Below are 16,931 nucleotides of genomic sequence, written 5' to 3' on the forward strand. Positions count from 1 at the left end.
AAAACAGCAAGCACTTTCGGTCCAGGACCAAAATTGCAATTCCTTTGTTTGGGTTGCGACGTCAGGAACGAGCAAGAAAGACATATTGCTTTGTGATGTGACGTTGTTTTCTACTAACAATTTACGTCTCTTGCATCACAATGGGGTGGAAATGTTTCAGTGTATTTTTGGTTTGTCGCCTATGAAGAATGATTTTAAACTTTCATGCTATTTTAAAACGCCGAAGCGTTTTTTTTTAAATCGCGATTTATCTCGTTGTGTGCGAATTAATAATTTACGGACCCCCGGTTGAGAACCACTGTTCTAAATAATTTGCATGTAGTCAGGGTTTTTTTAAGGTTTGGTTTGGGTGACCGCTAAGTAGTTTTAAGAGACCGCAAGTGTTTCATTTAAATACCAAAAAATATAGCCATATTTGCTTAAACGAATTATTTATTAGGCTACTGGCAAATTTTGAGAAACCGCTGGAGAAATGGGACCGTTTTCGGAAAACACTGCATGTAGTGATATGCGATAGCATGTAAAATATTGTTAACACTCTCTTCCAAATTCTAACTAGTGCTCACATTGAGTGTATTTTGTTGGGGCGTTTTCGAATTTTTTGTTAAAGTTTTAGATTTACTCTATTTTTTTGGGGTGTTTTCGAATTTTTTGTTAAAGTTTTAGATTTACTCGGTGTGTGAGTTTGTATGTTGGGGATTAATCCGTCGCTGTTTCTTTTTGTTGTGCGCGTCAGGAAACTTCTCATCCGGCCATAATGCACCTGTTGATGTTACTTCATGTCCGGCATAAATTTCGCAGTATGGCAGTTTTGTGTATGTAAATTTCGTGCCACGTATTTGCGTCTTATAAGGTCTTGCATTTTCGATTTCGCTTAGAACAATCTTGGTTTTCAACTCGCTGTTTGTGCTTTAAATACCCGCCAATCAAGTCATACCGCTGCTCATTGAAGCTGCAAGAGTGAGCAACCAGCCTACGGAAGCAGTTCGACGGCCAGCAGCAGTTCAACTTTGAACCAACCAAGCTGCGTTCGGCGGCCCTCAACACACACAACAGGTTAACCAACTGCCTGCGGATTAGGTCGCTTAAATGGTTGCTTACGCCTAAGAACGACAGGCATTTTGACTTTCTAAATCAATTTTAAGTGGTGTTCCTTATGGTTGATGTCATTACGTTTTTTGAAATTTGAACTAATAGGTTTTTTGTATTTCATGTAGTTTAAGAATGTACAAGCAGTCTTTCGATCAACTGTTGGCCTAATGAACTTCAAATTTTACCACTTTATGCAACAGTCCAAAAATACGTTTGAACTTGAACAGTTTTCTCTTTCGGATTGAAAGAAGTCGTACAAAATGCAAGTGACACAGGCTATAGTCTTTTTAGGCGCCAAGGACTTAAAAATCACCAAAGCTGATGTGGAAACACTGAATAAACAATCGTTTAAGATGTTTAAACGTCGTTTGTGACGTCACAAAGGGTTTTGTTTGATTGGAATCCTCTGAATGTTGTCGAGTTAAACATGGGGCTAACTGACAGTAAATTGATCAAAAATATGCAGCCTTCTACCAAGTTTTATCGATAATGTCAAAAACCTTGTTTTGACAGACCAGCGCCTCTTGGTCAACTTCAGAACGTACCTAAGTTTGGGGGCCCAGCTCCAACGTTTACCACATCAATCGGATGTTTCTCATTTTTGTAGATTTACAGATTTTGTTATTCTGTGTACTGTCAGCAACTCGAGAGGGTTTTTAGTATTTTTAGTATAGTTTTAGTATTTCAGTTTTCATACCACTTACAATCTTTAGAAGAGAACAAATTTGTCAACGGTAACCCTGACAAACAAAACTGTTTTTGACACAATGGACTTCTGGACAGGCCGGATAAGATTCTTTCACTTTAATGAACGCAGATAAATCGTCAAGGCAGAAACAACGCGAAAATAGCAATGGAAACGCACAAAACGATGGGGGAGGGGGTCTGATGAAAACCGTAAGGGGTGGGACGAGCTAGTGTATCATTCATAAAATGCATAAACAAGCAATAAAAGCACGATGATTTGAGAATGGTAAGCAGATGTTTTAACTCTGTCCCTATCCCGAAGGAAAGGTAACGATTTTAGGCACGTCGAAGCTGATTGTCAAGACTTTCCTACTTTGAAAACGCTCGCACTCACATCTGCGTATTTTTAAAAGCGAAAAAAACGAGTTGGTTGCGTTGTTTATTGGGTGTTAGGAAAATCCTGGGGTGTTGATACGCGATTCAATTTGATCTAATCTAAATTGATCTAATCAGGACTGTCTTGAAAACAAAAACGCATGGGTATACAAGTTTACCCTGGGTGAATGTACGTTTATAAAAAATTCTATAGGTTTCCACCAATGTGTTTGCGGTGTATGTGGAAAAAATCATACTGACAATCTCGGTGCGAAACATGATTTCAGTTCTGCCCTGTGACTAATTAAATTTGTTTGAACAAATTATGAAGCACAGAAAAACAATGATTCGTGACATGGCCGTCATTGTTAACCACTTGCATTGAGGCAAAACTGCAGACGTTTTCGATTAACGTTGTGGCATTATGACTTTGCCTTTAAATGAAAGCAAATATAAAATCTTCGGGGACAAGCGGCGTTTGTACCAGTCATTGTCTTAAATCGCAGGGCCATTAAAATTGTCCGAAGTAGTACTAAGCAAGGGTGTTTAATTATTAATCATTGTTAGGGATGCGTCTGGAAATGTAGCAGATGTCGAGTTTTGACTTTTTCCTGTTACACATATCACTTTGTACTGGGTCGTAAAGTCTCGCACTTAATACAATTTGGCGAGAAAGTGCTAATGAACACATGTTGCATTACGTAAATAGTCGCAACTTGCATTGGTATGTCAGCTGCGGTGCGTTTTACCCTTTGCTGATTGAACGTGATAATGTGGCACATTTGCTGTTACTGCAGTATGTGGAAAATATGTATTGCCAATGTCAATCGTGGTACTATTTGAGGCAAATTGTGGAGTTTATTCTACACTATTGTTTTGTGGAATGGAATGCGAAAAAACAGAATTAAATGGTTTGTGCGCGTACATGCTATCTAATTGGGGATCAGTATGAAAGAGTGGGGAAAATAGGGGTTACTTAACACATTTATAATGTTATAAAGGTTATGTCTAAAATGCCACGTTGAAAACCCAATTTTTTCGTTACGTTTTGGTAATTTTTTTTAGCAATGGTGGCGGATTCATTCAGAAAAACGTAAGTTTTAAAATTAAAATCCACTAGAATTAATGATATCAAACGCATTTAACATGAATGTGAACAAAGTAAATGCTGTGTTTTAGGTTGAGCCAAGCCATAAACTTTGGGCACATGGATAATGTACAACATTAGTGGACAACTGGGCGCTGCAAGCAAGCGTTAATAAATAACAAAACTGTCGCAACGAGGGGTTACAGTGCACCGTCAACACACATATACACACACAATGCAACTTGCTTGTATATTACAGAAATGGAGAATAAATAAAATGCGCCCAGGCCGTTTTACCACCCCGTTAAGTAGTAGTAGTGAAACCGATCAAACAATTTTGCAACAAAATTTGTATTATGCAGTAATGAACTACTTTAAGTGAATTTGATCATTAAAAGCTGAAACAAACAATAAACTCTTGGCACTGATGTTCAGTGCAAGTAGTACAGGAAGATATTAGTTATAATATTAGCGAATATATATTTGCCAGCACACAACAGCAGTCAAGAAATAAAGAACTAAGCGAAGCTGCCAGGGTCAAGGCATAATTGTTATGGTGGACATTTCAACAACAAAAACAACACCAGATTTAAAGCTAAAACTTGTCTACAAAATGTCTTCCATTCAGATCTACCTTTGTACTCATGGACTACTGCGATAGTGTTCATTGCAATGGCCAAGTTTGTGTCATTGCTGTCACATTTCACACTTTTTCTGATTGGAAGTACCTGCAGGAAAAAAACAAGTCTCAGAATCTTATAAAATTGCATTAGACTACCAGATATATATAGTACATAAAGCGCTTAATGCAAATCTGATAACACAAGGAAGCCTACTGAGGTCCACAACAAGGTCGGCAATGGCAAACACATTTTCAACAAATTGAAGCTGTGTCATGTATTTTATTCATATATTCAGACAGTGTGTCATCATGGTTTAATATTGAACAATTTTTCGTTTGGCAATTTTTCAAACATAATTCATCACACAAACAGACTAAATGTTCACCAAATATTTAAACATATTTGCCAAGTTGATCTAAAAGGAAGGCTAAGAGAATTTCGTTTTTCCAAGATTGTAAATAGCCAACTAGTAGGTTTGCATAAACCATTTGCAAGCTTAAGAAGTTGTTTCCTCTAGTATTAAATGAATTGATTAAAACATCCACAAAAACAATGTTTTGACAAAATGTTGTGGTATAGTTGCGTACTTAGTGAAAGGCATAAAAAGCATAAAAAGCATATATAATTAATAGGCATTGGTTAACTGTTGCTTTAAGACTTGGTCGCTATAAATCTGCACACTGCCATTTGATTGCAGGGTTTTTCTTCCATGGATTTGATTTATAGAGGCTTCAAATGCATGGTTGTCACAACAACATTTTAGTATTAATGCTGTGCAAACAAAAGTATTTACAAACAAACAAGTTTAGGCTTGCAAGTATTGTAGGTCGCTCATGTAAATAGTCACCTTAAATTTACGGGATGATTTTATCTTAACAGCTATAATACTTTTAGACCAAAAGTGGGATTATCTTCAGCGATAAGATGTTGTCTAAATTGTTTGGGCTGGACTGACTGCTGGCATACCAGGATGTCAGAAATAATGGTTGAGAATAACTATATAGTTTAAATCCAAATTATACTAACATGATTGCACTTCGCCATACTGCATAATACACAACTTTTACTTGGGTCAATAAATTGGCCAATATTTACCAAAAAGACATAAAAGGGCTTACAAATGGAAACGCCTAGTGCGGGCAAAAGCAGGAAGCAAACAAGCATCAACGATTGATATGCCTCAAGGCATAATAAGCATGTCGCTTTAAACAATGTAGGCTGTCGTTAACATTTGCCCGGCAATGTGAAGATTATTATATTGATAAGTGTTCAGACTTGATCAGATACAAGCGATTATCTGTTATCTGGATAATTTTACAACATTCAGATGACCCTTTTTCACTATAACACAGTTTTAGTTTCAGTTCTAAAATTTCATGAAGTATTGTATTAAAAATTTATTTAGAAAGGTATGTTAAATGAATATTGAGACCACAAAATAAGTTTGTGAGTCAATGTATTTATTTCAAGTTTTTTGAAGTTTAGACATAAACCACAAAAAAAAAATCTGTCTACTTGCATTATCACATTATACACACCTAATACATGCTTCCTAAGAATACCAAAAACTAGGTACCACTACAAAAACAAAATATGTTTACAGTATTTCTTAGTCTTACCTATATGCAGTTGATGTTCAATCACTTTCAAGATCCCCCGAACCAGGGGTGGACTTAGCTATAAAATTGTGCAACAGTCGCCACTCTTTTGTGGCTGTGATAAAAAGTTTGTTTCACGGACGATTTCGGCAAACAATTCATCGACATTGCGCTTGCTCTTTGCAGACGTTTCGAGGAATGGACATCCCCAGTCATTTGCGAGAGTAGCACCATCTACTGTACGAACTTCTCTTTCCGATTCCAGGTCCACCTAAGGATAACAAAACAGGTTGTGAACTTTGCAAAATGGGTTTAAATTTGTCATTACAAATACATACTGGTGATTCCAAATTAGCAAGCTTGTCTTACTCTATTAGGATATGTTCAGCTATATTTATTTACATATAAGCAAAAAAACAGGCAAGTTAAACCAGTTAGCATTTACAAAATCTTAAGCAACCACAACTTGGTATCAGCACACAAACAATCAGCCATGGCAAAAACAGTAAAATAATCCATCATGCATAACACAATCACAAGTCTTAATTAATACAGAATTTATCTTACCTTGTTGCCAACCAAAACAATTGGCACTCTATCAGTTCCTTTTAGACGACAAATTTGCTCTCGCATGGGTTTTATATCATGGAATGATTGAGCATTGACGAGAGAGTACACAAGAATAAAGCCATGGCCATTCTTAATGTACAAATCCCTCATTGAGGCAAACTGTTCAGTACCAGCTGTATCAAGAATTTCCAGGATTGATGGTGAACTGTCCACTTCAATTTCTTTTCTGTTAAAAAAGAGTTTTTTAATACCACATTTTCCAGCTATGTACAACACAATAATTAAAATAACGCTCTTTTTGTAATTGTTTTGACATTTTATTTAAACAAAGCAAATAGCTAAGCATATTACTACAAAAGTTAGTGACACTGATGTACTGAACCTTATTAATTTATAGTCTGGTATATTTGGGGCATGGTAAGCCACTTCCTGGATAGTTTTACAACATTTCTGATTGATATCAGCGTCATACAACATGTGATCAAAAAAGCTAGTTAAACATGAGCATGAAAACACAGGTCAAACAAACTGTATTCTGGCCTGTTTGTCATAGTGTGAATATAATTTCCTCAGGCATGCCAGGGCAAGTCCCCACAGTCACAACCTCTAGTCTTATTAACTGGTCAAATGTTTTGCTGGGTTACATGATGTACCATGACCAACAACCTTTTTTCTTTCGTAAGGACAGTTTTTTTTCATTTACGGCATATACTTCTCAATCCCAGATAATAAGTCGTTTAGTATGTAAACTAGTAAATTATCATCCCTATAGAAAAATTTGTATCTAATAAATTCATTTATAGGGTACATATCACCAATTAAATTTGTGTAACAATTAAAATATATTATACACTTGCAGACTATCAAGATCTAACAATATAATTGTGTTCTTGTGTGCAGAACAAACAGATTTAACCAAGTTTGGCGTGTGCACTCCAACAAGGATGACTCTGTTTTTTGAATAAACTAGGTTACTCCTAAGTACCCTAGTAAACAACAAACAGGGGTAATTATAATGACATGACACTTCTTTCTAAACCTCTCTAACATACCATACATACAGTAGTTCATTATAGAAGAACTACAAACCAGGTTGTACCTACTGTAAACCATAGTGGTTCCGAAACAAAGGGATGGTTATATTTGTATGACAGGTTTGTTGTGTTATCAAGTTTGACAATTGTTTCGTAGCATTATATTGTAAGCTGGAAATACCAGAAAACAATATCGTACTATTTTATGAGGGCTACAGATATTTCCACTCTTTAACTGTAACCAACAATAGACCACAAGCAAACACAAAAGAAAACCTATATGCATGAATTATTTTCAGCAGATATTTTTCTTTGGGAAATTTGTCCACTAATAAAATACCTACTACTTCATGGCAGTAGTGAATGTTTTGAATCATACTAAGTGTAATAATTATATGGACAAAATGCTGAGCATACAACATTTGTTGTTCAATAAATATGGTTTACAACTGTTAATATTTGATTGCTAGGGACACTAGTATGTTAATTTGAAAAGTACTGTTAAAACAGCCAACAGAAATATACCTACCAAGGGTTTCATTGTCAAAAATTTAAACTGTTTTAACCAAGAAAAATGTTTGCTGTTATTTTTTTAGTCTATACATGTTAAAAACAGGCAGAATAGGTATTCGATTACAGTTTAATGTTACTTTATATAATTTCAAATAGAAATACAAGAAATAAAAGGTAAGATGTTACTAGTATACAATATTGACCATACTCGTGAAACAACGCACACAAACACGATTTTCAGCTAAATTAGTGGTTTTCTACTAATTTATTTCTTTACCTGTAGAAATCCTCTATAGTTGGGTCATACTTCTCAGCAAAAGTTCCAGTCACAAACTGAACAGTTAAGGCACTTTTTCCAACTCCGCCAGAGCCGAGAACAACAACTTTGAATTCCTTCATTGTTTGGCAAATATATTTTATCCAAGTTGTAGATTAGTGCGTTTTAAACATCACTAACTGGCAGCCAAAAGTTTCAGTGGCACAAAACCAACCAAGTTTATAAAATGTAATAAAACAGCCACTAAGTAAAAAGCAAACAAGTATAAGCCTGAAATTACAAAACAGTAAAAAGTTGTTTATTAATTTCACTATATATTTAAAAAAAACTACCACCTTAGTGACAACCTTGAGAAAGACACAAATGAAACCTAGCGTTACACATTTCATAGAAAATTAAATTTAAGAGTTGCCAAAAAATTAAAATAAGAAATGATTTTGGTAGGCAACTAAAAAGAAAGTAGAGAAGAAATTATACCCAACGAGTGAAGTTATCGGTTTGCAACAAACAAACAATCTGAAATGAAACTTTAAGAAACCTGCAACAAGTAATGAATTATACATAAAATTACAGTCTGTCACAGCATTGATTAACAGTGTGAGTATCAATACAGAAAATGCACAAAAAAACATTTGCTTGATTGGCAACCCATATTAGCTTTGACACAAACATGAGAAATACAAACATCGCCTATACATATGGCAACCATCCCACTAACAACTAACTAGTGGTGCTTGAGTAGACACCAAGTGCAAGTTAATGATTCATGTTTTAGAGCGCCCAAATGTTTGAGATTCCACTTCTCTTTAGTCTGGTGAACTGGCTTGTTATTGTTTGAATTTCAGAGAATATACAACAAATGAATACACATTCTCTATTACATTACTGCCAATGGCACCAACTCATAATGCAATCACAAGCAACTCAATTGCTTAAGAAAATGTTGTGTGTTGATACAGGTATTCAGTTCACCCATCACATGACCACAATCATAATTATATTGACATAGAACACAACTTCATATAAGTTACAATAGTACAAGTTGGAACATGACTTGACTCCTTATTTCTGCACTTTAGATAAGGATTTGAGCAAATACTAAGACCAGCACTATAGGTTCGCTGTTGAAATTATATGAATATAACTGAGAATAAGGCATCATAATGGTAGTCTATACTTCATTTCCCAGAATATAAATCAAATTGTATGTTTAAAACAATTTTACACTGAACCACAAAAAAACAAAGACTAAAAACCTATGTATTTATTCCATATATATAGTTATGTTGTGCACTTCAAAGCATGTCATGAAAGGTTTTGATAATTTTAGCGACAATTGATTTCTCAACCTTGATGTTTTTCATGAAACAGCAAAACGTAGATCAATGTTTCACAGATCTTGTAATTTCTTAACTGAAAATTTTCATACTAAATCAATTGTTTGAGATATTATTTTTTTGTTGTGTTCAACTGAGGCAATCTTTCTGGGCATTGCTGAAAAGCTATGCATAAAAAATAGCTACTCTACATCGCTGTTTGGTGTTTACGAAACCAAGCATGACCATTGACCACTTGCTCAGTCCTGACCTCAAGACAGTGGATGTTAAAATTCGCCAATTTAAGAATAAAAGAAGTCACTCTTACCAAAGCGCACTGAGAGTACATATGAACGAAACGTAGTAAGAAAGGCCAGAGGAGAGAACTGAACTAGCCAGGTGACATAAATATTACCAAGAATTTTTTCGATGCCGTTTTTATACCGTACTTAAAAAAGCACGTTTATAGTTAATATAAGTTAAGATACAACCAATTAAGTGATTAATTGTAAATAAATTGTTTAAACAAACATTTACAATCCATGGATTTTAGCATAAAGTACAAGAAATACAGAATTATAAATCTGGTTAAACAACACTTGATCAAATCTATTCTAATGTAACAATGTCAAACAGCATAAGTATATTTACAAGACACCAAAAAATGGTTAACTGTTCTATTTTTGAACCCTGGCCTGAAGTTTCACTTTTAAACAACAAGTTTGACAAAACACGAACAAGGTTTTAAACTATTTATCAAGAAAACAAGGCAAATTTTCGCCGATACAAAGTTTAAACATTTTCTTACAATTGTACTTCCGAATGTTCGCACTTCGCAGCTTCTGTCTTGACAAAGACCCAACTTGATTATCACTTTTTAACAATGCGACGTGACGTAGGGCGTCGCCGTCACACCTCGTCTCGCTACAGTGATTCGCAAAAATGACTTTCAATTATTGGCGCAATTAGCATTCACGATTGTTCGGAAACAAACGCTGGCTTCTTTATTTTAGTTTCTTTATTTGTTATTTATATACGCAGTACCATGCGCTAAAAACACTACATTTTTCACACAATACAAAGCCTCATTAATGTAGGGCTTACAAGCCCTATACTGGGATATATATATCCCAGTTTGGTAGTTATGAAACCTTTCCATGCAGCCTAATAATTATCTTACGAAGACAAATAAGACTGCTGCACTCTTCGCAGCTTATTTTACTTGTTATAGAACGGAAACCAGGAAGTGGAACTAAACCCGAACCCGCGAATGCAGTTTGAGCGGTTTATCTTAAATCAGGGGTTCCCAAGTCCCAACCTGCGGTACGCGTACCACTAGTGGTACGCGAAGGTTTTTCAGGTGGTACGCGAGTAGCGTCCGTTTCTTTCACAAAAACATGGAATCACAACTTTAAATTTTGTTTACAGTAAACACAAACAAAAATCTCAGTAAATTTAGCTGAGGTGCTTTGGTGTTATTTTAGTATGCCAATATTATCAATATGAATAAAATATGATTCGATCAAATTAGTTGTTCTGCGAGAAGTGGTACGCGTGACAGTACAGAGAGTCCAAGTGGTACGAGATCGTGAAAAGGTTGGGAACCGCTGTCTTAAATGAAACGAAACATTAAACGTTTCTAAATCAACACCTCAAAAATTATTGATATTGAGGAATAGTATAGGCTACGTGAGATAACAGCTAGGGCGTTTTGTTTAATTTGCAGTGTAGGCTACACTACAGTAGCCTAACAAAGTTTTAAAATTTCTTCAGGCCGTGTAGATGCCACAAACCGGCCCGGACAGTGTAGATAGCCAAAACCGGAATAGAAAATGAAACTCACAAAGTATTTTCCTGTAAAAACCGACTCCGCAATTCTTTAAACAATGTATAATAGTTGACCCGAACTGAACCTGCACCTATAGGACCAGCGATTATAGGCTCTCTGTTTTTTCTTCTTCTTTTGCATAGGCTATAAGCAGGGCCGGATTTAGACCATGAGAGGCCGTAGGTTATTCCATTTGTGAGACCCCTCCCTATTTTTGATCTCAGAATTTCACTCTAAACCAATAGTTTCTAACCTTTTTGTAGTCACAGACCCCTTTCATAAATTTTATAGGTCCGCGGACCCCCAATGTTATTTAGTCTTGTTATGTTTTTCGTTTCTTGCGTTATTCGTTATTATACTTTCGCTTTTTGGGCCATCACAGTCCCTAAATCTCAATAAACTTCTGTACTGTAGCGGTCAACGCAACAAAAAGATATATATTTTTGGACTGGTGTACAATGCTTGAAACAAAGCACTATAAGTCCGATTGTCTGTGTGTTGTGATGTCACAATGGAGGTAACAATAACACAAAAAGTAAGTTTTCGTGATCCAGAAGTTTGATAAACAGTTTGCACTTGTATGCAGGATTGTAAAAACGGCTTGGAAACGTAAAATCTTTTACTGTTGGTTAATGGTACTAAGAATGTTTGCCTCCACAACCCCCAAAAACCAACTCGCGGACTCTTTGGGGTACAGGTTGGAAACCACTGCTCTAAACCAGGGCTTCTCAAACTGTGGGTAGCGACCTCAATTGGGGTCGCGAAACATTTTGCGTTGTTATGTCAGTCACAATAAATGGTATACGTGCGTACATTTATTGTTTACACATCATTCCCGTGTAGAGGCTATACCGGGGGTGCACAACCTTGCGGCCGTACAGAGACGAGTTTGTGCGGCCGTGAACATGTTTATTAGAATATATGTACTGTCGGCCGTGACGTAAATAAAAACTCTTTTGCCAAAAATTTTGATTTTCGAACGGCTTTAAACACATTTTGTGGAACTTTAAAGAGTATTACCAGCCTAGTAGCCATATGTGCCAGACTTTTTTATGCCCATTGTGTGCAAACAAAGCGAAAAAGCAGATACCACAAACGTCACAATATAGATTATGACGTCATAAAAGGCTGCAATTTGTGCATCAAGTTAAAAATTTATTTAGGCTTTTTAGGCGTCATTAGATAGTATCTTTATAAATAATAAATACGTATTTCTTTACATCACTAATTTTAAAACACAAGCAAGCAGGCAATAAGCGGCCGCTGGTGAAATAAGGATCTGTCATGCGGCCGTCGTAGCGAAAAGGTTGTGCACCCCTGGGCTATACCCATCAAGGGGTCGCGTAGACATTTCTGTTTTAAAATGGGGTAGGCCTGCTCTAAACAACATCGCATGTCATTGCTTAATGTTAAAAGTATGAGTGTATTAAACTCTTCGTTCTTTTCATTTTCCACATTCATGGGTGCAAAATTTTAGTTGAAATAAGGCAGTTTTGCTTTTAATTTTAATATATTTGATCAAACAACCGTTACAAAATTGTAAAGTTTATTTACGAGGACATAAGAAATAGTTACAGTGATCAAATAGAGAATATCATTTTCATTTTTTTTCTTGCGCTTGCTAGCTCCACTTTCAAATCTTTTACTCATAATAAATCTAAGGTTCAAAAAATTATGAAATAAGATTGTTTGCTTCGCAGATTAGCAACACCAAGACGTCTAATAATGAGAGAAGTCGATAACATTAGTAAATTTCAATTGACAAAACGCATAATTTACCACATTAACAGTAAGCAACACAATGTCTATTAGTTATTTCAGCAACATGTCAACTACCGATACTGTTTGTTTTTTTGTAGAGAAGACTATACGGTACTTTAACATAGAAGCTTCCAGCAGAATGCGCGTAATAATTGCCTTTATTATGATGCAAACGACGTAATAATGACTGTTTACAACGTGGTTGAAACCAGTTGCGTATAGAACTTTTTACTCTGAAAAGCTTGATATATACATACTTTAGGTAGGGTTTAAACTTGTCAAGTTTTTAAAAGAATTACAAACTTCGAAACCGAATTTTGAGGCCCCTGAAAGTTGAGGCCCTAGGCTTCAGCCTATTCTAGCCTATTGGTAAATCCGGCCCTGGCTATAAGTTAGAAACCAATTGGACTTTCAGGTTTCATTATAGGATAAAGTGGGGTAGAGACAGTGATGGGATTCAATTTTTTTGTCAGCCGGTTCTATCACAAAAGTCATAACTTTAGTCACTTAACCAGTAATGCTAACCGGTTCGCTGATCTCATAAAATTTCGTGAGACGGTTCTACAGAACCGGTGCGAACCGGCTGAATCCTACCACTGGGTATATACATAATATACAAGTATTTCTTTACATCAGTAATTTTAAAACGCAAGCAATCAGGCAATTGGCGGCCGTTGGTGAAATAAAGATCTGGGATGCGGCCGTCTTACCGAAAAGGTTGTGCACATTCCCATCGAGGGGTCGCGTAGAATTTTCAGTTTTAAAATGGGGTCGCAGGACAAGAAAGTTTGAGTAGCCTCGATCTATTCTAGCTATAGAGTTTAGGTGATCTGCCGCGCAGAAGAGGTTGCTCAACAACAACTGGCAGAGATGTGACCGAGATGTGCATATTTGAAAAGGTCAACCGACACCATCGTCTCTTTACCTCCGACATCTAACAGTTTTTTTTATCGCTCTACAACTTATAACGTGTGGACATTGGGGCAGGCAAAAAGTTTGATAACTGCTTCCTGTGGAGCAGGTAAAACTTGCGAGACAGATGAAGTCTCTTGGTACAGCAAGGCTGGAGCCATATACAACCTCTACTGGACATGTCTGTAAATCCATTATTTCTGAAGGTTTCCATAGTCACCGAAAAGTGACATATTGAGTAGGCGTGCTGCTCCTTGGTTTGATCTGCTCCATGGTTTGATCATAGACTACTTAGCAGTTGATAAACCAAAAAAGAACCACCAGTCAGAATTGGTAAATATCTTTAGGTAGCGCTAAAGAGCATTCGCGAATATTTTAAACGCAATATGTGTAAAAATGCTGAAGGTCAGGACTATTAGGGCTGAGGTGAGGTTTCATGATAATAATAACGATATAATCAACCTAAAAACGTACTTCCTAACGTTAAATTTAGTTAACCCTAACCCACTCTCACTGTGTTAATTTTAAAAAATGTGCCCTTAACTCTATCTTTCGGCATTTAGCAAGCATTTTCTGTTGTGATTGAGTTCGCAAAAATCGTGTGCAAAAATCTAACAAACAAACAAACGTCAAGGATCGTTACAAACACAAAAGCGACAAAGGTCGCCACAACAGTAATGCAATAACCCACTCCAACTGAGAGTCAATGCCTTTTTTCTAAGGTAGCCTACCCTAGCACTGTATCTCGTAATAATAATTTTGTAGTCTTAGTGAAACTAGCTACTTTGTTGCCACAACGAACAGCGTCCATCCAACTTCAAAACTGTAGTGTAAATTGATATTTTATGACTTGCCAGAACTTGCCAGAAACGCACAGAGAAATGTTAGCCGTGCCAGTTCAGCAAGGTATATATGGCCTGCGTTTTTACGGAATGTTAGAGAAAATGCGCAAGTTAAGTCTTGATTTTTGATGGCGCCCATATAAACGATTGTGTCGTTAACAACAAGCACGGCCTCATCCGAAATTTCGCTTTAAAGAAGTCTATGTATATGAGCGGTAAAGGACGCCTCGATATGCATGCTAAAACAAAGCCAAACTTTTTTGTTCTGAATTTTCCTCTTCACAAGCTTTTTTACTTAATTGCTATATTGTTTGTTTTTCATTATTTTCAGCTTCAAGTGAATTGGGTTAGGGTGGCCCGCTAACACTTTCTGCATACAGTCATGGTCATCGAGTGAATTGCTATGTCATTGTGTGTGAGGTGACAAGGGCTTTTTTGGCGCTTTGATTTTTTATAGTTTTTGGACTAAATCAATAAATGCGATTAGAACCCCAAATTAAGTCCTTCAATATAAAAGAGTTTCGTCTTTTGCGGCCCGCCAAGTACTTAGCAATCCCTGATGTGGCCCTCCATCCTCACTACAAGCGGACCTGCGTGCACCGGATTTCCCATTTTTCCTTGTCAACGTGATTGTTGAAGACGCGCGCGTGATGTAACGCTGTCGCACTGGCACCGGTAATACAGTTTTTTTTTTTGTCTTAAAACTTATTAATATGTTGCAGATATGTTTTTAAGTTAAGGAACAATGCTCAACAAACTCTGGTGTGTTTTGGTTGTTAATGTACTTCAAACATGAACCTATGTTTGGCAGTTACAGTTGATTTATGAAGTCCAATTAACCCAAACATGGAAACTGTTCTGCTCATTGCTTCTCAAGCATTTATGGTGGCAAGCCACCCTGCTGGATATATCTGCGAGATCAAAATACTTGCGCTGCTTTCTATTATATGTGCCATATTGCAGTTAACAAAACTTAGACTGCCTTCATGGATAAAACAATACGTAAGACCAGGAGCAGATATTGTTCCATTCTATGGCTGTGTTATATTTTCTTCTATTTTGTTTATCGATGACAAATCCCCATTTGTTGTCCAAACATCTATGTGTTTTTCACTGCTCTGTGTGGCAGCAATACCAATATTTAGCAGAATGAAACTAGTTGCTAAAGGTCTCTCAGTTATATTTGTTGCTGGTACAATCTCCTTTTATGTCCTTGGGTGTTCTTTTGACACCACAAAGTTGTTTTCAAACATGCCACCTTTATTACTATATATGACACACTTTTCGTTATTTTCTATTGTGTTTCTTGTATGTTTGCTGTCTTCCCCTGGAAGTTTTTCAGTTGGCGAGTCTATTCTTGTTAGTCAAATGGTCACTGTCCTTTTTAACTTTACTGATTCAACACATGAACTGGAACATTCAAACAAATTGATGGAAATTTCTCTTGTAGCAGCAAGGTTAACAATATTTTTAATACTTGTTTCCATGTCACTTTTCTATTTCTTTAATACCACCACAACTAGAACAGTGATTTTTTATACCCTTATGCTTTGTGTTATGGTTGTATTTTGTATACTTTACACACCATGGTTAATCGATTGTATGTTGTTTGCTGTGAAGTTTTTGACATCTAACTATCCTCAAAGAATGAGATTGTTGATGTTTTGGGGTTTTATTTCCATTCTTTGTCTTGTGTTTATTGTAGTTCGTTCTAGACAGGGTAAAGCTTCCACCATGGAACGCAAGGCTTTTCATCTATTCATTCTTTTGGTTTACATCCCTGGATTTATGTTTGATATTCCGCTCTTGTTTATTTGCTCTGTGTTTGTGGCTATTGTGTTCCTTGTTGCTGGCACTATGCAAGCCTTTCAAATTGAGCCAGTAGGATACCTACTGGAACGCCAGTTTCGTCGCTTCAAAAGCCTGCAAGACACTGGGTCCTTGGTTGTAACACCTATTTGCCTACTGCTGGGTATGTCGCTTCCTTTGTGGTTATCCTGTGCCAAAGATCCTGATATTCTTGTGGAAACACATCGCTTACCACCAATAGCTTCATACAGTGGCATTATATCTGTGGGAATTGGAGACGCTATGGCTTCAGTTTGTGGGTCTATCTATGGGACATTGAACTTTCCAAAGAGAAGAAAGACTGTGGAGGGCACATTGGCTTCCATCTTGGCACAAGTTCTATTTGTTTATGCACTGTCCCTTTCTGGAAATATTGACAATGGGTCAAGTAACATAATACTTGCTATTATTGTTGGTGCGCTAATTGAAGCATACACCCGTGAAGTGGATAACCTTGTTGTCCCATTGCTTGTGTATTTTTTGCTTGATATCATTTAATCTGTGTGCTGTGTGTCCACTTGGACAGGAGCAACTTCCCTGATTCAAAATACAGTTTATTATGTAAAAC

At 36.5% G+C, this 16,931-nt stretch overlaps 2 protein-coding genes across 2 annotated transcripts; one reads left to right on the forward strand and one right to left on the reverse strand.

Moving 5' to 3' along the window:
• Positions 1–1,881: 1,881 nt before the first annotated feature.
• Positions 1,882–8,147, reverse strand: LOC145229182 (ras-related protein Rap-2a-like). The gene is made up of 4 exons (XM_080094480.1): positions 7,857–8,147; positions 6,030–6,258; positions 5,484–5,733; positions 1,882–3,969 (listed from the first exon to the last, which is right to left on the reverse strand). The coding sequence occupies exons 1-3, from the start codon at positions 7,976–7,978 to the stop codon at positions 5,542–5,544; spliced, it is 543 nt and encodes a 180-aa protein (XP_079950606.1). The 5' UTR covers positions 7,979–8,147; the 3' UTR covers positions 1,882–3,969; positions 5,484–5,541.
• Positions 8,148–15,209: 7,062 nt separating this feature from the next.
• Positions 15,210–16,904, forward strand: LOC145228321 (dolichol kinase-like). The gene has a single exon (XM_080093344.1). It carries the CDS (start codon positions 15,362–15,364, stop codon positions 16,859–16,861), a length of 1,500 nt encoding a protein of 499 aa, XP_079949470.1. The 5' UTR covers positions 15,210–15,361; the 3' UTR covers positions 16,862–16,904.
• The last annotated feature ends 27 nt before the right edge of the window (positions 16,905–16,931 follow it).

Source organism: Phallusia mammillata, chromosome 5 (assembly GCF_965637545.1).
Source record: "Phallusia mammillata chromosome 5, kaPhaMamm4.hap1.1, whole genome shotgun sequence".
NCBI lineage: Eukaryota > Metazoa > Chordata > Ascidiacea > Phlebobranchia > Ascidiidae > Phallusia > Phallusia mammillata.